The sequence below is a fragment of the Notothenia rossii genome (assembly GCF_949606895.1).
Source record: "Notothenia rossii genome assembly, chromosome: 5".
Taxonomy (NCBI): Eukaryota; Metazoa; Chordata; class Actinopteri; order Perciformes; family Nototheniidae; genus Notothenia; species Notothenia rossii.
Window position 1 is genome coordinate 87267933 of NC_136903.1, and position 22662 is coordinate 87290594.

At 43.1% G+C, this 22662-nt stretch overlaps 2 protein-coding genes across 3 annotated transcripts; one reads left to right on the top strand and one right to left on the bottom strand.

Moving 5' to 3' along the window:
- Nucleotides 1-865: 865 nt before the first annotated feature.
- On the bottom strand, nt 866-14573 carry rpn2 (ribophorin II). 2 transcript variants are annotated; one of them, XR_013808214.1, is made up of 18 exons: nt 14417-14573; nt 13246-13439; nt 12280-12375; nt 11601-11776; nt 11436-11511; nt 10922-11056; nt 10117-10293; nt 9724-9842; nt 8337-8442; nt 8000-8091; nt 7795-7909; nt 6614-6808; nt 6439-6525; nt 5518-5613; nt 4483-4558; nt 2918-3047; nt 2377-2486; nt 866-1433 (listed from the first exon to the last, which is right to left on the bottom strand). XR_013808214.1 is itself a non-coding variant. In XM_079681388.1 (17 exons), the coding sequence occupies exons 1-17, from the start codon at nt 14427-14429 to the stop codon at nt 1418-1420; spliced, it is 1899 nt and encodes a 632-aa protein (XP_079537514.1). In that variant the 5' UTR covers nt 14430-14573; the 3' UTR covers nt 866-1417. The 2 variants fall into 2 exon arrangements, 1 of the variants encoding a protein (XP_079537514.1); XM_079681388.1 differs by lacking the exon at nt 2377-2486.
- Nucleotides 14574-15067: 494 nt separating this feature from the next.
- ap5b1 (adaptor related protein complex 5 subunit beta 1) lies at nt 15068-21664 on the top strand. Its single transcript, XM_079681638.1, has 4 exons — nt 15068-15351; nt 16793-17227; nt 18198-18545; nt 19587-21664. The coding sequence occupies exons 1-4, from the start codon at nt 15214-15216 to the stop codon at nt 21465-21467; spliced, it is 2802 nt and encodes a 933-aa protein (XP_079537764.1). The 5' UTR covers nt 15068-15213; the 3' UTR covers nt 21468-21664.
- The last annotated feature ends 998 nt before the right edge of the window (nt 21665-22662 follow it).

The window sequence follows — 22662 nt, forward strand, 5'->3', positions numbered from 1 at the left end:
ATATACACCTGAACATCAGCAGGAGAGGACTCTTTAAAGTAGAGACACTACAAACTGATATACACCTGAACATCAGCAGGAGAGGACTCTTTAAAGTAGAGACACTACATACTGATATACACCTGAACATCAGCAGGAGAGGACTCTTTAAAGTAGAGACACTACATACTGATATACACCTGAACATCAGCAGGAGAGGACTCTTTAAAGTAGAGACACTACATACTGATATACACCTGAACATCAGCAGGAGAGGACTCTTTAAAGTAGAGACACTACAAACTGATATACACCTGAACATCAGCAGGAGAGGACTCTTTAAAGTAGAGACACTACTGATATACATCTGAACATCAGCAGAATGTCTTCTTAAACTATTTGTACCTCTTCTGCTCAAATGTTGAAATGATCTAAAAATGTGATATGTATTTTAATGTTTCGCTTCGTACCAACCAGAAGAGTTATGTCTTAACGGGTTTCAGAAATAAGGAAAACACAAAAGAACAATCCAGTCATGTTTTCGGTTTTAGCAGCGTGAGTTGAAGTGGCTTTTTCTAAATAAATTATTAGTTTAGATGTATTTTATTGATAGAAATTGGGATTCAAATAAAACAAATAAATTCTCTCTTCATGAGAACAGCTCACCCTACACAGAAATCACTTTAAGGGAAACAAAGAAAGACTTTCCTTCTAATGACACTCAATTTAACTCCAGCCCTTTTGATATTTCAAAGATTAGGGTTTAAGAATCTGAATACTTTCAACAATTTGATTACGACATTTTTTTCCTGTCGCTTTTCATTCATCCAAAAAGGGATACTTAAGATTTAATCAATCTATCAACATAAAAAAAAAGACACCACGATTCACCTCTAATTCTTTATTTCCTCTTCTTCATTACAAAAACATATCTTTTTCTCAAATTGCCCACATTTCATTATCATTTGTTTTTCTTCCGGCCACACAAATCAAATAAGGGGGACACGTCTGACGCAGCAAACAGGCAAACACATTCATCGTTAGTCAACATATCAGTGCCACTGCCAATGTTTGATTCTTTTTTTTTTTTTTTTAATCAGAGGAAACAAGCTGTGGCGAGGTGAAACGGGCGGGGTGTGAAAACAGAGGAATGTACAAAAAAAAAATGACAAATAAACCCATCAATGAACCACAAATAAAAAACCCAGCTGACTCAGAAAACACGGCATCAGAAAAAAGAATCTCACAGGAAGTGCAGTGATCAGTAGCTTTGCAGTAAGGACCTGTCGCTGAGCGCTTGTCCTCGTGGGATTTCTTCCTCTCATTAACACGGAGGACATGTTAAACTGTTGGTCGGGACGTTTTTTAAAGTCTGATTTTATTGAATTTACTTTATTGAAAAAATGCTTCGTCGGTGTCTTCTTTGAATTTTCTTGCTCTATTTGTTTTCGAGTCTGTGGAAGAAAGAGAGAGAGTAATCATTAATAAAATCAAGATGAATGAAAACCTTTGTGACATTATTCAAAAGGAGTATTTCACCCACAAACTGGTCATTCGGTTTGAACTCCCCAAAAGGTGAACAAAGAATTTCAAATGAACGAATCCAAGTCAATTAGGGCGGGGCAGTGTTTGATAAAAGCACACATACCGTACATCCAATCGTAAGTAAACAAACTCTTGTAGTAAGATTACAATCTTTACTTTATCTTGCAGTATGCTAAATACTTCCTGAACACAAGTACCGCATATCATTTCACTCTTGCAAAGTCTACCCATCCTTGTGAGTCACCGTTACGTTATTAAATATTAAAAAGGGTTTTTAGTCAAAATGCATCCGTATGTGAAATAAGTGAGACTTGGTTTAAGCTGCATGAGTTGTGTCAGCGTTTGTAAACAGTTGTTCTAATAAAGTTTTGATGTGTCTATCAATTCATTTCCATTTATTTCACACTTTGGATTCTTCATTCCCGGTGGCATAGGAGATGTTTCTGGAGGAATTCTAGGTTTTGATATATTGATATCAAAATGGTCCTTTTGAGTGTGAAATATTCCTTTAACAGCTGATCTTCAACAGTTCACACACAGGCTGTATCATGCGTTCAAATGCACATCAAACAATGTGTAATGGCGGGAAACACGGAGAAACCTCTTAAGATCCAACACACACAAAACATGTCACTCGATGTAAACGGCACAACCAGAACCATGAGTGTTAGTCCACAATGGAGGGATCACCAAGCGGCCATGATCGAGGTGGGATGAGTGAGAGGCAAACCAGACGGAGGGGGGGGGGGGGCTTCAAGTACACGTGAACACTCGGAGTTAAAATGATGGAGCAGCTCAGCCATGCACGCTGCAGCCAGGATGGAGATGCAGTTTTCTGGAGGATGCCCTTACTTCGGCTTTGAAGCACGGCCGACTCTTTAGTTACAAATTGGGGCCGGGGGGGGGGGTTTTATCGAAGGCTCCTATACTTTGCCAACCTACTACTTTGCTCGGCGGCAATCCTGAAAAAAGGGAGTACAGAGGTGTAGGAGAGAGGGGGTTAAAAAGAGTCACAGTTGCAAAGGAGACAGAGGCTAGCAGGACAGGAGGAGTCAGTCATAGTCAGATTGATTTCAAAAGGGTCCGTCAGAAGTAAAGGAGAACAATTAGAGTGACGTCTTGAGAAGGGGAAATGGCTCCCTGTGGCCCTTGAGGGCTCTACATATTGATGGAGGGGAAATTGCCCACTTTAGAGCCTCACTCTTAGAGGTCTTGCTCCTGGCATCAGCGTCTGGGGACCGGCTGAGGAGCTAAACGCACTTTTACCAGAGTTTTGAGGTTAAGAACGAGCCGGAGAGACCCCTGAGAAACTCGGATCTTTCTCTCGGGGTAATAAGGACTCTCTGGGGGGTCATTTTGTGCCGAGCCCCCCCCCCCCCATCAGGAGACGTACCTTTTCACTGCTTTCTGTGCCAGCATGCGGTTTCCGGCCAGGAAGGTAAGGGTCCCGATAATGGCCAGGTACTTCAGAGTCTGGAACATGTTGAGGTGAGTCCAGTACAAGTACATCAGGCCCATGATGGCTGGAAACACAGAGGGGGCGTTAACATCCACACACGAGATCTAAAGCCATACTACCTTTTGAAACATATCAACATCTTAGATATAAGCCAAAGCTAAGAAACAAATATTGAGATTTAAGAATATAAAGAGGGCCAGCATTGCATGTCATCTTAATCAATCAATTAAATATGAGTGAAATCAATGTTATATTTAAAAATGGTTTGTTATATCAAAAGTAGGGCTGCTCGATTATGGCAAAAATCATAATCTCGATTATTTGGGTCGATAATTGATATCACGATTATTAAAAACGATTATCCATTTACTTTGAAAACATCCATTTATTGAAAAAATGTATGTGAAGAGTATTATTTTTTTTTTAATTCAACTGAAAAACCAATAAAATAAATAATCTTTTTATTTTGATTACGTTGTTTTCGTAATCGTTGCAAGCCAAAATCGTAATTGCGATTAAAATACGATTAATTGAGCGGCCCTAATCAAAAGTATATGAAATACTTATTCATATGCACTCGTTTAATGAATGGCTGCATTGTGTGTATTTAAGGAGTCCTGTATAATTCATCAGGTAAACAACTGTAAGTGTTTTTCCGACTGTTACGCCCCGCCCTAAAGGAGGCAAGCACGTAACGCCGACCACCGGTTGAATGGGCGATTTCTATTGGTTCAAACCAGAGCCGAAGCACAGGGAGTCAAATGACTGAATTCACGTTTAGGTGTAGATACAAACTAAATGCGACCAATGTAAACAGACTGCATTAATAAATGTTGAAGCATGTGACTTAAACATCACACAAGCTTCTGCTACAAGGAGTGGTGCAGTGATGAGTCCTAAAACCCGGATATAAGTTAGCATTGAACCACTTTCGGTTCCAGTCCACATGTTTATAGTTACACGTCTGAAATAAGGTCTGTGGTTGAAGAGATTCTCCCATTTTCCCCAATGCTTTTTGTTAATGGACCCTTTGCTAAGCTACGTCATCACTGCACCACTCTACATTATAATAGATAACACATCAGATCTGTGTGGAGCGATGAGAACACTTAAAGGAACAAACAAACAAAACCAAACTTCTTTGTATGTACTTATATGCATTTTACACTGTCTGAGGTTTGCACACTGCACTGTTAATGACATCATCCCTTCTCCTACAATACATTAAAAGCACCTGATGGAAAAATGTGTTGTCAAAACCGTTAGTTTTTTTTGGAAATGTGGATTGAACCGTCGCTGTGACGAAGTGACTCGGTGTTCTGGGTTGAGCGCTTGTACATGTGGAATTGTATGAATAATGCATGTGTGTAATTCATTATGTTAATGCGGAATGTCACCCACAGTCATTAGGGCAATTCGCCCATCATCCTGAACAACAGTCGATGAATGGAGGATGAAGAGGCGGCTAAACAAATGTGTGATGAACATTTCGCACTCACCTGCGTGTCCCACGTGGAACATGACGGTGCTGGGGGTGCAGCTGAAGTTGGAGACGTTGGCTCCGAGTTTGAACCACTAGAGAGAGAGAGGGGGGGGGGGGGGGGGGAATTAAAAAAAAACACACACAATGATATTTTCATCCGCTGCAAGAGCCGCGAACAAAGAGGCTGAATGTTTGTTTACCGCCGAGCACACAATGCACTGATTCACCGCAACAATAACGGTTACTCAGCGCTGTAGAGACACACCACAGCTTTTGTGGTTTCAAATTAAAAGCGGCATTATGTTCGTGCAGCCGCTTTCACTGCTTTATGAAGGCTTCGAGTGAAGAGCTTTTTCTGTGGAAAGTGTGCACACGCAACAATAACAACACGTACTTCTGAGTAATACTGGAAGTAGGTTAGTGTAAAGGGGGGCTTTAAAATAGGACACCCAAACGCTGCTTTACAGGAAAGAGCGTATTTCAACTGGTTTAAGAGTAGGAGAAAGCATCCTATAAACTCAACTCTGTTTTACAACGAGCTTCAGGTAGGCGTTGTTAAGCAAATACCTCAAAGCTTGAACACATTTGGTGGCTAAATAAGTCTTACTTTAATCTGAAATTCATTTAATTTGTACTATTATTATTTGTCTCATATCTATGTTTGTGATATTCTACCTATTTTAAACTAATGTGTGACTGAAACATGTCATATTTTAGGACCATTCAGTAGTTACGGTTAGATTAGTTTCAGGATATTTGCTTAGCGTTAGGTGGTTTTTAGCTCGTCATTGTTGTGTATAGTAGAAGTATTAACTCTCCAAACCTCTAGGTGTGTTAGTCCTATATTTCGTAAGTAGTACACTACAGTAGTAAGAGTGCTTATTCTTAAGCTCTGGATAGCTTTTAGGGGTCCCATTCCACATGTCCCCATATGTTCCCACATGTCCCCATATGTCCCCATATGTCCCCACATGTCCCCACATGTCCCCATATTTCTTGTGATTTAATGTAATGTCAAATGAATTGAAAACATTGGAGATTGGAGTCTTACCAGGAGCAGCAGCAGCAGGAGGGGGGACAGGATGAGAGCAGTGAAGGCGTTGGACACCACCGTGGGAGGCTTCTTCTCTGGTTCTCTGAACAAATGCTGCAGGAGGAGACAAGAGGAGACAAGAGGAGACAGGAGGAGACAGGAGGAGACAAGATGAGACAAGATGAGACAAGAGGAGACAAGAGGAGACAAGAGGAGATAGGAGGAGACAAGAGGAGACAAGAGGAGACAAGAGGAGACAGGAGGAGATAGGAGGAGACAAGAGGAGACAAGAGGAGACAGGAGGAGATAGGAGGAGACAGGAGGAGACAAGATGAGACAAGAGGAGACAGGAGGAGACAGGAGGAGACAGGAGGAGACAAGAGGAGATAAGAGGAGACAAGAGGAGACAGGAGGAGATAGAAGGAGACAGGAGGAGACAAGAGGAGACAGGAGGAGACAGGAGGAGAGAAGAGGAGAGAAGAGGAGACAGGAGGAGACAGGAGGAGACAGGAGGAGACAAGAGGAGACAAGAGGAGACAGGAGGAGACAGGGGGAGACAGGGGGAGACAAGAGGAGACAGGAGGAGACAGGAGGAGACAAGAGGAGAGAGGAGGAGACAGGAGGAGACAGGGGGAGACAAGGGGAGACAGGAGGAGACAAGAAGAGACAGAAGGAGACAAGAGGAGACAAGAGGAGACAAGAGGAGACAAGAGGAGACAGGAGGAGACAAGAGGAGACAGGAGGAGACAAGAGGAAACAAGAGGAGACAGGAGGAGACAAGAAGAGACAGAAGGAGACAAGAGGAGACAAGAGGAGACAAGAGGAGACAAGAGGAGACAAGAGGAGACAGGGGAAGATTTTAAACAGCTGTTGTGCATGCTGCTTGATTTTCCATCCTCAGGCAGTGAGGCTGATGTAGAAGGCGAGCTGAAGGGTTACCTGGATGTCTGGTTTGGGCACATAGAGAGTTTTGGGCTGAATGGCCACCGGAGCTTCCTCATCCAGGAACTTCAGAACAACATCAGCCTTGAGAGAGGGATAAGAACTTTAGAAATCAATATTACCTTCAGTGAATAATCCTCACTACCGCCTCTGAGTCCGATGGGACGCTCACCACGTTCCACAGAATGGGATTCTCCAAGGTGGCGTCCCCGACGATGAGGTGGAGGGAGTAGGTGCCGGACATGGAGTCAAACTCAGTTTTGCGCTCTGCCATGTCCAACTCGAACTTGTACAGTTTCTTGCTGTCGGGCTCGGCCACGAACACAACCTCCTGACCCGTCTTCTGATTTTGCAGGCGGACGAAAGTCTGTGAACGAGACAAAGAGAAATGGGTATAAGAGTCTGGGGTAGGCAAAAGCAAAAGAGTTGTGTTCAAATGTATCAAACATGGAAATGATTTGCACCCCGAACTTAGTAGAAACACATTTTTGAGTGCAACCATTTTGTCCCGGGTATTAGGTGTAATCAACACATCCACAAGTTCTCAAATAATAGATCAGAGGACAAAAATACTCCTATCAATATGACGGTAGATGGAGATAGCAACAAGTACCTAATCTAAGTATTTATATGCCGTTAGTCCGATTAATGTTCTGAGACATGGAGTTTTATATAAAGTGTGATCGCATACTTGTCTGTAATCGAGTAAGACTACGTTTTTCAGGCTTCGTGGCTAAGGCTGCGTCTCACTTCTCTTATTTTTTATTTCCTCGCTCCTCGGGCTCGGTATCACCGGAAGTTGATTTGTCTGCGCCATCTTGAGTAGCGTCCCAGGACCGAGGATCGAGGAACCACAAGACCATCCTCCGGTGAAATCCTCAGACACTCGCCCCGCCCCCTTACTGTGTATCGCTCACTGATTGGACGATGTGGCGCATGCACTGATCTAGCTGCTGTGGGACGATCAGCTGTGCGGCGTCATCACTAACGGACGTCGCTTCACGTGACGCTCCGGAGGAAACGACGTCCCATTGCTCTTAAAACTAAGTTCCCTGCTTCTCGTGGTTTCCTTGCGTCCCTCCATGCTTCCCTGGTGGGAGGGACTAGTCGCAGGGAAACGACGCAAGTGAGGGACGCAAGGATTCCATTTAACCGAAGTGAGATGCAGCTTAAGACACATGTTTACCGACCCACCGTAGGGGAACTCAGGTGATTGAGCAGCACAATGAATAAGATGGAATAAGGGGTAGGACAGGTTCACACAAGGATATATCATTTAGACGACAGATGCAGTTAGGAGAAGGTGAGATATACGCTGTGTTCAAATGACAATAAAAGCCTTGAGTGTCATACCTGGTGGGGGGTCAGCTCCACTCCAGTGTTCACGTCCACCAGCTGGAAGGCCATGGCAAAGTTCTGGTGGCTGTCTGCGGTGAAGGAGACCTTGGCTTTGGAAGGATAGTCCACCCTGAGTTTAAACAAGAGAAGCATTTAGTATTCTATTGTTACTAATGCTCAGAGAAGAAGAGGCTTCACTTATCAAAACATGTCCCCGCACCTGACGGTCTTTGTGCCGATGCTCTGGTCCTTATCCACCACAGAGAGGTCCATGCTGGTGACGGACACCTCGGTGGACACCTTCACTTTGAGCTGCAGGTGGAACGAGACACATCAATTAAAAACCAATACTCAGACATTCATATTCACATTGACCACCAACAAGGGCAGGCGACCTCTGACTCAGACTCAGCTAAGGCACCCATTTTAAATTGCATCCCTTCCTCCAAAAGACACGTGAAGAAGGTATGACTACATGCATTAAAACGGTCTGATCCAGTTCTACTTCAGTTTTCAAAGTTTAAATGATATGTCCTTCATTCAGACCGCCCCCTCACCTCAACATGATTGGCCACAAGACGGGAGTCCCCGGTCACTGCGACAGTGAACTGGTAATACCCACTGGCTGGCTGGGTGGACATGAAGTTCAGTTCAAAGACGCCGCTGAAAATAGGAAAGAAATATAAATAAGTGAACTTTCTATCAAAAACAAAGTACTTCTGAAGAAATGCCTTCAAAATATTCATAATAAACAAAATAAATGTAATGTGCTTAGATACACATAAGATAGGGCAGCAAATGTTGGGAACAAATATAATTTAATACTATTCACGATATTGTAGGGATTGATTCGTTTTCATTCATAATTCTTACTATCCTTGATAATTATATTAAATGATCAAAGTTTGATGTTTTTAAGAGGATCTGTATCCAACACAATAGCTTCTTATAATTCTGCAGACAATTATTTGTAGACCCAGATATCGCTACGGCTACATAATACTTTATTCATAATGACATTTTAACACATATTTACCCTTTAACAAATATCATGTCTTTAGAACTAGTCCCATTGAGAGGGGAAGTCCCTCCCCTTACCGGGGGAGCTCCATGGGACCTTATTTCGGAAAAATTATGTATTGAAGTCAATGGAGAGAGAAAGATTATCTTTCGATCCCGTTTGAATTGTGCCACAAATTACACATATGATGTTTGTCAATTTAAAAGATACATTTTTTTTTTTTAAATGTGTAGTAAAACTGTGAAATAACACTTTTTTGTGTGAAACCGCTCAATGAACTACATCTCCCGTCTCGCACCACACACCCAGACGGCCGTCACGTTGGCACATTTCACTTCTTTCTTTCAGAATGAGGCGGAAAATATTAAAAGAGGTGAAAATCACTCCAAGTCTGGGTTTGTTGAGAGCTGTACATACACACAAGGGGAGTTAGTCGGTTCCGTAAGAGCCAGCATGCGGGACCGGGGGATTCTGGGATTTGTAGTCTTTCTAGTTGCGTATTTTTCATAGTCTTATATTTCAACAGTTTTACGACAAACGGTGACTTTTTTGACATGGAAATTATTTTTTTAAGATTGACAAACATCATGTGTGTAATTCGTTGCACAATTCAAACGGGATAGAAAGATAATCTTTCTCTCTCCATTGAATTCAATACATAATTTTTCCGGGTCCATGGGTCGGAAGTAGATGGGCGGGACTTCGCCTCTCTATTGCGATTATCTAGAAAATGTTGATTAATTATGGGTCCCTAAAATATGCTTTAATTTAAACTGATTAATCAAAAATGTGCATTGTGTGATGGGATTAATCGTGTTATAAAAAGCTTGTGTGTGACTGAGCTCTTGGGATCATTTCCACGTAGAGAGGAACCAGGCATAATATATAACAAAGCCACCCCTCATCTCTCTCAGGATACATACTCGTTGAGTGTGAAAGCAGTCTGGCTGAGGATGATGCTCTTGGAGGCCACAGCGTACGCAGACTCCACCAGCACGTTGGCGGCGGTCAGAGGTTGAGACATGATGTCAGTGACGAGGAGCTGAGAATCAGAGGAACAGCGTCACTGTGAGCGCATTTTAAATGAACAAAAACACACAGGAATTGTTAGCAGAGTGAAGCTCGACGTTCTGTTAGCACCCTAAAACTACCAAGTGTTGCCAAAGTAAATAAAGCATCTGAGACAGGGAGCTCACATTGGAGGCGTGGCTTTAACCTCACATGTAATTGGCTGTCAGTCATGCATAACAAAACTGCAACGCAAATTGATAACACATTTACATGAATGTATCTGGGTTTAGTTTCCACATGTGTACCTGCAGGGTGGGCTGGCTGTGGGACACGGTGGCCGGGCCCTGAGCGCTGACGATGACGGGCACGTGGAAGCGGTTGTTGGAGAGAGCGGCGGCCGCGCTGGCCACGCTGAACGCCTCGGAGAGAGAGTCCCAGGACTTCTTACCGAAGATGGAGTTCACCAGCTGGATGACCTGGTCCTGTGGGGGGGGGGGGGGGGGGAACACATCGTCTGTTAGGGTCAGAGAGAAAAGCCACCGCAGTATGCCTGTGACGATATCTATACTACTGTTGGTGCGATGTGTGGACATGACATTGACCGTTTGTATGCTCTCAAATCATCGCTGAGCTCAGGGGGAACAGGGGGCTTTGGGGTTTAGGAAGACAGAGAGTGAAGAGCTTGTTAAAAATTAATAAGCCAGTATTTTTGACTTTGTTTCAAAAAAGGCAAAACCAAAAGTGGATATCCAACTTGAAACTAATTTATTTGTACGTTTCACTTTCTTTAAAATAAATACCGCTGCACCTAAGTCACTTTGGATAATGTTAAACGTTCCTAACCACGGAGAAACTGGATTGAAGGAATACATGACTTTACTCCTGTACCAAACGTGGTTCGGTTTAACTTCAGTAATAAATACACTTTTCTCAGTCTTTTTATATTCTTTGTATATTCTTAAGATTCAAAAGTGAATATCTCTTTGAAAGGGTGTACTTGTATTTGATGATCACTATACCAGAGGCATTTCTGGTCTTAAAATAACCGAATATCATCGATCTTAATTATGTATGGGGTATCCTGACATGCCTCCACAGAGCGGACCGTACCTCCTTCAGTGGAGGCTCCATGTCCACGTGATCAGAGAGGGAATAAGCAGCGGCCACAAACATGGCGGTCGCCTCAAGTCCCTCTTCGAACTGCAGGTAGATGCCTCCAAGATCATCCAAGCGAGCGGTCAGATCCTGGGGGGAAAACAGGAAATTAATAGGTTTCATTTATTCAAAGCAATACATTAATCTGTGTGCATCATTTAGAGTCCATTGTGTTTGACATTCGCTAAGTCAAAACACAGGAAGACAACATAAAATGCACAATAATCAATAACTCACCGTAACTTTTCTATTGTTCTGTGTTTTCCCTACTTTTAAATGAATGTTATAGTTCATGTTCAAAAAGGATATTGTTTTAATGGAAAGAAAACATGTTGTTTTTGCTGTTGTTCAAAAGGTTTATGAATGTTTATGTATAGATGTCACAACAGTACAGAGGTGTGTCCATACTGTATGTCATTATGGTCATGCTAATAAAGCTATTTGAATTTAACTGATAAAAAAAACTCACCTCGATTTCCTCCAGGATTCCTCCGAGCTCTGCGTCCTGGGACAGACGGGCCGCCGTTAGCAGAGCCGAAGTGATTCTGTCCGGAGAGAAGGTACGTTAGTTGTAAATGAAACTTGCCGATAAGCATTGTAAGAATGACACAGCACGGTGACGCCCTCTACTTACGCCATGACGTTGTCCTCCTTGTTGATGCGGCCGGTCAGAGCTCCCACTACTTCCTGTGAGGTCAGAGAAAGGCCCAGAGAGCTGAGGGCGCTGACCGCTCGGTGGATCTGAGTCATGGAGGAGTCCTCGCTGACGGCCGCCAGCAGGATGTCCCGCGTCTCATTGGACACGGGGATCTAAGGAAGGCAGAACCAGAAACGTGTGTTTATCCGACGGGAAATCGGGTTTCATGACTCGGTTTTAGAGTGAAATAAATAGGAGATCAATCCAAAAATAGAGTAAAGATATCTATATAAAGAAAGCGACATGAACATGTAGAATAATATAAAATACAGATAGGTATATAAACTAAAGAAGTAAGAATTAGTTCAATATAAGATAAAAATAATACACAATTAAAGTAATAATATGCAATAAAAATAAAATAAATAAAATAAAGATCTGTATACAAACATAAGAAGTCAAACTAAAATCCACAATGATCTCGTAAACAACTATTCAATTCGGAATTTTCTTATGTAAAGAATTGCTTAAACATCTGAGACTATGATGACAACATTAACAAGAATTTGTGATTTGTGACAAGAAGGTTTTTATCATTTGTATGCAACACATTGTCCAGCCCTTCGACACATGCAAATGACATGTAGAGCAGCAGAGAGTTCAGAGGTAGGCCTACCTCACATCCTGAAATGGCTTGACTGGTCTCAGAGGCAAAGAAGAGCGAGTCAACACTAGTGGGGTCCAGCTGGGACTTGATGAACTGGCAGACTCCCTGCAAACAAAAGCACGTCATGAGTCAAAAAACACGGAGGATCACAATTGGATATTTAATACAGTATCAGAAAAAATGACTAGTTGTTATCGTTGTGTCTTAAAAGGTCCTCATTTTACTGTTTCTCATCAATATATTACAGGTCTCAGATATAGAGAGATTTGGTTACAAAGAACTCAATGGTGCTCTAGGCGGAGATTCAGGTGATAAGGGGGGGGGGGGGGGGGGGGTTACCTTGGTTGCTGATTGGCTAATGGTTACACAAGCCAACACATCGTTATGACATCATAAAGTGGCCAAAATCTGATCAGCTCATTTTCAGACAGGTTTTTATAGAAATGGATCAAAAAGAGAGAGAATCTTTGTTCCTGAAACTTTCAGAGTCTCTTTACACAGAGGGGACACATGTTGATGTAGAAGAGACATGAAGAAGAGGGGACACATGTTGATGTAGAAGAGACATGAAGAAGAGGGGACACACGTTGATGTAGAAGAGGGGACACATGTTGATGTAGAAGAGACATGAAGAAGAGAGGACACACGTTGATGTAGAAGAGACATGAAGAAGAGGGGACACATGTTGATGTAGAAGAGACATGAAGAAGAGGGGACACATGTTGATGTAGAAGAGACATGAAGAAGAGGGGACACATGTTGATGTAGAAGAGACATGAGGAAGAGGGGACACATGTTGATGTAGAAGAGACATGAAGAAGAGGGGACACATCTTGATGTAGAAGAGACATGAAGAAGAGGGGACACATGTTGATGTAGAAGAGACATGAGGAAGAGGGGACACACGTTGATGTAGAAGAGACATGAAGAAGTGGATCTTGAATAACAGGTGACCTCTAATGGAGTGATTCTTACCTCATGATCAGGGACAGATGCTCCGAGCTTGCCCAGACCAACCACAGAGTAGTAAGCGGAGTCCAGGTCGGTGAACTGTTGGCTCAGGAGCTTCTGCAGACGGGCCACATCGGACAGGGAGAGGTAGTGAGCCGGGGTGAGCGCCTGGGATCCAGAAAGAGCCACACTCAGGAGGGAGAACAAACCGAACAGCCCTGCAGACACGGAGGAAACAAGCAGAGGTGTGAGAATTAACAGATTTAATAGTTAAGTAAAAGTAGGAATAGTAAACTGTAAAAATACTCATGTTAAAGTACTGCATCAAGAATGGTACTCAAGTAAAAACCAATACATTACAATTAAGAAAATGTACTTAAAGAGTTAGTTTTAGTTACTTAAATATAATGTTGGATGGTTTAATATTTACCAAATAATCCTATTTTTAAAGTATTGTGTGTCATAATCTGAATTTACAAAAGTAACTAGTAGTGGACTGGAACTGTAAAGTAGCATAAGATGGAAACAATTAGGTACAATCAAGTATCCCTTAAATACAGCAATTGAGTAAATGTACTTCACTACCAGATGCGGGAGAAGTACTCAGATCTTGTACTTGGAGTAAAAGTAGACGTACCAAAGTGTAGGAATACTCTGTTACAGTAAAAGTCCTGCATCGAAAATGTTACTCAAGTAAGTAACTAAAGGTATTACATGTAGTGGAGTAAAAGTACACGATTAACCTCTGAATTGTAGTGAAGTAGAAATACAAAGTAGCATACAATAGAAATGCTCACGTAAAGTACAAGTACCTCAAACTTGTCCTTAAGCACAGTACTTGAGTAAATGTACTTAGTTACATTACACCTCTGGAAACACATTAACCTGCAGGCTGGTCGAAAGGGTTTTTAATCGCTATAGTTAAAACAAATGCTAATAACATCTTAATAATGAATAACTGTATATATGTTATCTCTTGTGATGATTTTTACTCATTCATTCATTGAGATAAAGCTCGCTTCTTCCTTGCAGGTTAAGCTAGGCTAACTAGCTAGCTCTCGTCATAAGGAAGCGTGCGTGATTTACACAACAATTCTTAAACCAGAAATTCAAATACAGCACATAAAACGTATATAGTCTCGAAAAACACAAGTATTTCACATTACATTCAGAATATATGCATTATTTCACTTACTAGACCGGTCCATGTCTTGCAGTCTCTAATGCAGCGTCACCAAAACCGACGACTATTTCCGGTGTCTCAGAATGAGCTGTCACTAACGGTAGAACATCCGGTTGTGCGTTTAACGTTTCAAAATAAAAGCCGAGCTAAGTACACGTCGAATAGGTGGTATTATATTTATTATCAGGGAGGTTACACATTGTTTTAATTGTGTTCACTTAGTTACATGAAAAATATGTAATCAGGTTAATTGGAATTACTAGCAGGATTACAATATTAGTAAAAGAGCAATATAGAGATTTATATTTATCACTTTATTCTTTTAGTAAATCTTTTTTTTCAAGATTAGTTTTTATGATTGTATAATCTGTATTATATTATTATTTTATTTTTTAATGTTCTTATTATAATTATTTTAATTGTTTATTTATTAATTAATTGCTATTTTATTTACTCTTATTTACTTTGTGAATACTTTTTTATTTGCTACTATTTAAATACTATTTTATTAAATATAATTTATTAACCTTTTATTATTTATTTCCTTTTTTATTTCACATTATTCATTTACTATTTTATTCGCTATTATCTATTTACTATTTTATTATTATTTATTTATCGCTTTTGCGCTGCACACTCCGAAGCAGCAGTGGGCGCTGACGTCACACTATGACTGTTAAATGATCACATGACACAACACGGAACCTCTCCCCTCTGGATGTCAGTCATGAGATTTTAGTGTTTCATTAGAAAGTTTGTAATGCAATGCCTAGTTTAGAAACATCTCCGAGGTGTTGCATCTGAGCGCCATGTCTGAGATCTGGACCCAGAGGATCCTCTCTTTCTCCCGCAGCCCGTCCCGGTTCCTCTCCGGGACAACAGCGGACGGTTTCCTCGCTGAGCTGCTCCGGGAGCTCCGGGATGACAGAGCCACTTACAGCCTCAAGGTAAACAAACAGTGTGATAGACGGTAACGGGTGACATGTTAAAGGTCACGTATTATGCAAAATCCACTTTTTCATGTCTCTTCTACATCAACATGTGTCCCCTCTGTGTAAAGAGACTCTGAAAGTTTCAGGAAAAAATATTCTCTCTCTTTTTGTCCTGATCCATTTATATAAAAACCTGTCTGAAAATGAGTAAAATCTGATTTTGGCCACTTTATGATGTCATAACGATTTTTTTGGCGTGTGTAACCATTAGCCAATCAGCAACCAAGATAACCGTTTCCACAAACAACAACCAACATAATTATTACATTCAAATGAAGTACATTATTCAAGTTTACATTGGATAATAACACAGGAGAAATTAGTGGAAGCGCTCTCTTTTCCTCTCCCCCTCTCTCCCTCTCCTGACAGCCTGTCAGTATCATCTCATGCAGCTCGCTGATCCAGTAATGAGTGACCCGACAGTGAATAATTAACATATTTATAACTAGTTTTGCTAGAGCTAGATCAAATAGCTAAGTGTGTTAGGTCTAACTCTGAGTGTGTGTTTTGCTCCGCTCATCGGTCCGTCACAGCGGGCGGAGCTGCAGGATTTCTGCTTCATACACGTTGCATACCGCTATTTTACTGTCTTTTTCGGACACCTTAAAAAACTGCCAGACCAGTGAAGCCATTTTGGCGAGCTTGTTTTGCCGCGCACAGAGAAAAGTGTCATGTATCTGATCGGCTCTCCTGACCGGCCTTTTATAGAGAGCACAGATCACACTATTAAGATTGAATCGGAGCATCCCTAGTTCTTTGTAACCAAATCTCTCTCAGAGGGGCGTGGGGAGGGGCTCCTTATTTTCATCTAAAGTAACAGACAGAGAATCAGCACTTTGGAAACAGGGCTGAAACAGAGGGGATTATGGGTAATGCTGCAATGATCTTTGGTGTTTGGAGCCAAATACTTCAGAGACATGTATTTTTCTGAGACCTATGATATATTGATGAAAAACAGTATAACAGGGGACCTTTTAAGGGATTGTGTAATCAGTATACAAGAAACTAACCGTATTATTATATTATATAATTTTATTTTATTTCACTGTACAATATTTAATTATTATTTTGGCACTTGTGGGTTATCTGTCACCACTTTTTTTGTTTTTTTTCAGACGGTCTAATCTAAACAACCTTACCCCTTACCCCTAGGATTAATGTTTGTTATTTTGAGAAATTAAAAAGTTCATGTGGAGGAGGGTTAGGGTTAGCCAGCTACCCGCTATTAAAAAGTGGAGACAGATCACCCACAAGTACCATTATTTCTTTAATGTGTTTTATGTCTTATTGCGTTGCATTTTTGGAGGAGCGTGGGGCTTTTCTTTGCCATAACTGCACTGTATCTACTGTGCATATGACGATAAAGCCTTTTAATCTCTGAATCCCCTTCCCTCAGGTCCTCCTGTTGTCCCCGCTCTGCGAGTCTCCGTCTCTGCTGTGTCTCTCGGACTCGCTGGGTGAGGAGACGGCCCTGGAGCTCATGTCCGTCTTCAACCAGTGTCCTCCCAAGTCGGTCCAGTTTCGCTGCCACCTCCTCCTGGCCCTCACCTCCGTCCTGGTCTGCACTTCCTGCGTAAGCAACCGCTCCAGAGCGTCCCAAGACTTCCTGGACCTGCTCCTCCAGATATCCCAGGACTCCAATGACCTCCACGGAGACGTTGCTCTGCGGGCCACAGCTTGTGATTGTCTCCGGGAGATGGAGGCCTGTTCTCCGGGTCTCCTCTCCCAGCGACTGGAGCTCCTAGGTGGGCTCCGGCAGCGAGAAACGTCCCGGCTCCACCAGGCCTACGCGGGGCTCCACACCCTGGTGTTAAGGAACGCCATTTATCAGGTGGGAAGTAGTGGAGTTCAAATACTTTGTTACTGTGCTTAAGTACATTTTTCTGGTATCAGTACTTTACTCCACTACTTATTTTTCTGACGACTTTTTACTTTTACTTCTTACATTTCTAACCCAAATACCTGTACTTTCTACTTCTTACATTTCTAACCCAAATACCTGTACTTTCTACTTCTTACATTTCTAACCCAAATACCTGTACTTTCTACTTCTTACATTTTGAACACAAATACCTGTACTTTCTACTTCTTACATGTTGAACACAAATACCTGTACTTTCTACTTCTTACATGTTGAACACAAATACCTGTACTTTCTACTTCTTACATGTTGAACCCAAATACCTGTACTTTCTACTTCTTACATGTTGAACACAAATACCTGTACTTTCTACTTCTTACATGTTGAACACAAATACCTGTACTTTCTACTTCTTACATGTTGAACACAAATACCTGTACTTTCTACTTCTTACATGTTGAACACAAATACCTGTACTTTCTACTTCTTACATTTTGAACACAAATACCTGTACTTTCTACTTCTCTCATTTTCCAAACAGGCTGGTTCCTTTAGTCTGAATGTGTGTTTGGTGGCGTGATCATTATTATTTAGAGTCATTGCGTGCCTATTGATTTGAACACGATCCGTGTATCCATCATTTCCTGGTCTTCTCTAAAGAAGAGGGACCAAAGAAAACGTTGTCATGTTGCCGTTGTTCAGCATGGAAACATTCATTAGCTAACAATTACATTATTGTTCTATTAATATAAAGGGAGGTCAGGTACTCTTTAAAACAGCTGCTAGTTATGGGTACTTTTTACTGAAGTACATTTCAAAGCCTCTTTACTTTTACTTGAGTAAAGAAGTTTAGTCAGTACTTCTACTTTTACCAGAGTATTTTTAAACACGAGTATCTGAACTTCTACTTGAGTAAAGGATGTGTGTACTTCTCTGTCAGTTGACCCAGGAAACCGGAGCCGGAGCCGAGCATCTCAAAGCTCTTCTGGGAGGAAACACATCGGTAGCATGGGAGTCGGAGCTGGATCTAATGAAAAGTAAAGATGACTCGGCAGTTCTGTCTTCTCTCATCCGGGGACCCATGGGCTCCGTGCCGACCCTGCAGACGGGGCCCGACTGTAAGGAGCTGCGGGCGGTGCTGTCCTCCCTCCTGGAGGAGTCGTACCTCCTCACGCCTCTCAGTCAGGCCGCTCTGCTGCACCGGCTGACCGAGGTGGTTGCCATGGTTCCCGGTGTCTCTCCCGCCGTGTTCAGAGCTCAGCTGCTGAGACTGCTGGGCACCAGTGAGGTTGGTGTAAAAAAAATGTTTCTTCTCTGATTCTTGTTTCTGTATACAAGCATTTGTTGTCTTTAAGGAGGCTCTATTCTGCTTCTTTTGGTTATCCTTTTCCAGTAGTGTGTTCTATTGGTTTTTTTGTGCATGTCAATGGTCTGCAAAGGCTATAATCCCTGGTTTCCCTCCATTGGGAGTTTCTCTCTTACACGCTCGCCTCAAACACCTCAATTGGATTCCTTTGTTTACGTAACACTCAGGCTTCTATTGGCAAGCGCTCAAACACATTGTTTTTGATAGGCTAAGGGGTGGGACATCTCCTAGCTGCCAATCAGATCAGACTGGGCTCTGGTTTCAGACAATGGGCGAAAAGAGGTGCTGCAGCACAGGCAGTATGAGAAAAGAGCTTTTTGAACATTAAAGCATGGAGACATGTCACAGTAGAGGAACACAATACAAATATAAACCTGATATGAGCACAATAGGGCCCCTTTAAAGGTGACCTATCATGCAAAATGCACTTTTGTACGTGTTTTACACATGAATATGTGTCCCCGGTGTTCCAGGGAACTCACCAAGTGTCAGAAAACACAACCCTCTCTATTTCCCTCCATACCCAAATCTCTTAAAAAGGGGCTGCAACGGATCTGATACAGACTGATCCGGATTTGAACACTTCTATGACGTCACAGAAGTGACGCTACGGCTATTGGGCCAACTCCACCAATCAGGAGGAGACAGCCACGGACATTGCCGTTGGAAAGCGCTGGAGACGCTGTAGTACATATGCCAGGCCTGTAGATGGTGCTGTTCTCACAGAATCAGCCCATGATGCAAAGACAGTGTGAAATTGAGCGAAATGAGGAATGGCTAAAATGCATGATCTGTTTGGTATTTTGAAAAATAAAAAGTATAAATATGCCTTATATAGGTATGGTCCTACACTATATTATTCAAATATAGCATGATAGGTCCACTTTAAACTATTTTAGTTTTCATGAAATAAAAATCAGCTTTATGTTTTGGCATGATAATAATAGATGTCTCTCCCCTCAGGTGTGCCTCTTCCACTCCACCCTGCTGATGAAGAGTGCGTTCACGGACAGTCTGTTCAGCGCCGAAGACGAAGCCTTCCTGCTCCAGCGGCTGGTGGTTCTCTCCCAGCACCCGCTGCTGAGCCCCCCCGAGAAGCTCTTCTACATTGACTGCATCCTGAGCTTCCCCGAGAACCGGCCAATCGGGTGCGGCGACGACGCCCTCCCCGTGCTGCTGACCCCGCGGCTCGCCTCGGTCCTAGTGCCCACCGTGTTCAACGACAGCGCCACCTTGTTAGCCCGCCTCCACCTGCTGTGTCTGGTCTACCTGGAGGAAGAGGATGAAGAGGAAGAAGAGGGGAGGGGGTTGGGTTACCTCTACGATCACCTGACCTCACTGCTGCGAATCGTGGATAATGGAGGCAGCCGGGAGATCGTGGTCACCTTCTTCAGAGCCGCCTTCCTCTTCCTCTCCTACTTCTTCCCCGTGGAGCGCTTCTCCCACAGCCTGATGGAAGAACTGTGTTCGCTCTACCTTCGTCACACCCACCTGGCGCCGCACTTCATCAATTTAGCCGACCACATCCAGGAGCAGCTGTCCGAGTCCAACTGGGCGACGGAGTTTTTGATGGCCTTTCAAGGAGCCATCACTGACGCCGAACTCACCTCAAAAGACTTGCGCTGGCACCTCAAGATCTTAGCAAGAGTGGCGGAGGAAGGAGAAATCAAGCAGCAAAGCACCGTCGACTTCCTGTCCCACATCATCACTTCCTCGTCTCTGTGCGTGAAAGGCGACTGGCGCCTCGGGAACTTCCTCCTCGGGGTTTGCCGCCGCCTCCTGGTCCACCCGGGCTTCGACGCGCTGCTCATCCCGCTGGCCGACGTCCTGCAGCATCTCGCCAGTCGCTACGGAGACACGGACATCCGGGATCACGCCCGCCTCTACTACTCCCTGCTGACCACGCTGTCAAAGGACAAGCTGGCCGGGGTTTTGTCGCAGGGATACGGCGAGGGAGGCGGCCAGGCCAAGAAACGAACGTTTTCCTGCATCGTGGCAGAAAGCGAAGGGTTGACCAGCTTGCTGACGGTCCACCGGGCGAAGAAAATTATCCTAAAGCTGGTGGAGGAGCCACAAACTGAAACAGGAAGTGGACTAAACCTAAATGAGGATAACCCCGAGGAGGCGTCCGTAGCGCTTGAACAGTACAGAGCCCAGTTTGACGTCCCTGGCTTCGCCTCAGAAATCCCCCTCAACTACCAGCTGACTCACAACGAAAGTGCCGACTCGTGCTTCGATCAGCTCTTCAGTATCCGCCTCCACTTCAGCCTCACGGACGACCACTACGAGCCGCTGGGAGACATCAGCGTCCCGTGTGTGTTCAGAGAGAGGCCGCCGCCCAGCGTAAAGCTTAGGCTGAAACCCAGACGACCCCAACCGACCTCCCTCCACGCCAGCGCCATCTTCACCACCCAGGACGGCTTCTCCTGGCTCACAGATCTCCCGGACGTCCATGTAGCTTTCCAGCAGACCTTCCTGCCTCTTCCCGCCCCCAAAACCTGGGGACGAGGCGGCAGATTGAGCTTATTCGATGGTTTGTGGGATGAAATGAGCCGTGAGGAGCCAACAGGAGGTGCTACCAGTCTGTTCTGCTGCCAGCTGCAGGAGGAGGCTCTGAAGACCATGGTGGAGAAACACTTCCTCCCCTACCTCGTATCAGATCCGTCGGATAAAGAGGAGATCAAAGTTCTCTTCTTCCTCCCGCCGCAGTCTCACCTGCTGCTGAGGATCCGCTCGGAGGAAACCGTGCACTTTAACGTGGCCACAGATAACTGGCAGCTGCTGCCGCACATCAACTCTTATCTGCTGACTCTCACGTCCTCACAGGAAGACACACACACCTGACTGCTTACTAACTTGATTTTATATCATTTTTTAAATAAGCTGATTTTTAACCAAATCATCACATTTTTGTCAGCGCTTTAATAACTCCAATTGGGCTTTGTAATAACATTGCTGTAGACATATGATTTCAAATAAAAATTATTGCACTTTTATTGTCTTGATCTGAAATAAAGAAAATGTGTATTTTATTGACTGAACTGAGTGGTTGTAATCTATAAACAACACAAAATAGATAATTGTCTTGATAGGTCGCTCAAGGAATCACTTTTTACATTAAATTGCATTTAGCCGACGCTTTTATCCAAAGCGACTTAAAATAATTGCGTTCGACCAAGAAGATACAAACTTGAAGAAAACAGAATCATATAAGTACATCAGGTTTCATAGAGCCAAACATTCCAAGTGCTACTCAACTGGCTTTAGATAAGCCAGCCCTTTATTAGTATATAAGTGCTTTGTTAATAATTATATCGCTCGAAGTGGAGTCGAAAGAGATGACTTCACTTAAAGTGGACCTATCATGCTATATTTGAATAATATAGTGTAGGACCATACCTATATAAGGCATATTTATACTTTTCATTTTTCAAAATATCAAACAGATCATGCATTTTAGCCATTCCTCATTTCGCTCAATTTAACACTGTCTTTGCATCATGGGCTGATTCTGTGAGAACAGCACCATCTACAGGCCTGGCATATGTACTACAGCGTCTCCAGCGCTTTGGAGCGGCAATGTCCGTGGCTATCTCCTCCTGATTGGTGGAGTTGGCCCAATAGCCGTAGCGCAACTTCTGTGACGACATAAAAGTGTTCAAATCTGGATCAGTCTGTATCAGATCCGTTGCAGCCCCTTTTTAAGAGATTTGGGTATGGAGGAAAATAGAGAGGGTTGTGTTTTCTGACTCTTGGTGAGTTCCCTGGAACACCGGGGACACGTATTCATGTAGAAAAGACGTACAAAAGTGCATTTTGCATGATAGGTCACGTTTAACAGAAGTCATGTGTCCCTCTATGAAAGAGCGCCATCCACAATAAAGCAGGCATTATTGCACAAAACTCCATGTAAGAACCTGCAGTATAAGGTTTATGTAATTTATATCCTGTGTTTGAATCTTATTCCTGTTGCGGCTTAAAGGTGGGGTAGGTAAGTTTGAGAAACCGGCTCGAGATACACTTTTTGTTATATTCCAGG

Coding starts and splice junctions, on each gene's coding strand:
- rpn2 (XM_079681388.1), bottom strand. Junction 8,092..8,336: donor TTGTGGCCAATCATGTTGAG/GTGAGGGGGCGG, acceptor TTCCACCTGCAG/CTCAAAGTGAAGGTGTCCAC. Junction 7,910..7,999: donor ATCGGCACAAAGACCGTCAG/GTGCGGGGACAT, acceptor GTTTAAACTCAG/GGTGGACTATCCTTCCAAAG.
- ap5b1 (XM_079681638.1), top strand. CDS start 15,214: ATGTCTGAGATCTGGACCCAGAGGATCCTCTCTTTCTCCCGCAGCCCG. Junction 17,228..18,197: donor TAAGGAACGCCATTTATCAG/GTGGGAAGTAGT, acceptor CTTCTCTGTCAG/TTGACCCAGGAAACCGGAGC. Junction 18,546..19,586: donor GACTGCTGGGCACCAGTGAG/GTTGGTGTAAAA, acceptor CTCTCCCCTCAG/GTGTGCCTCTTCCACTCCAC.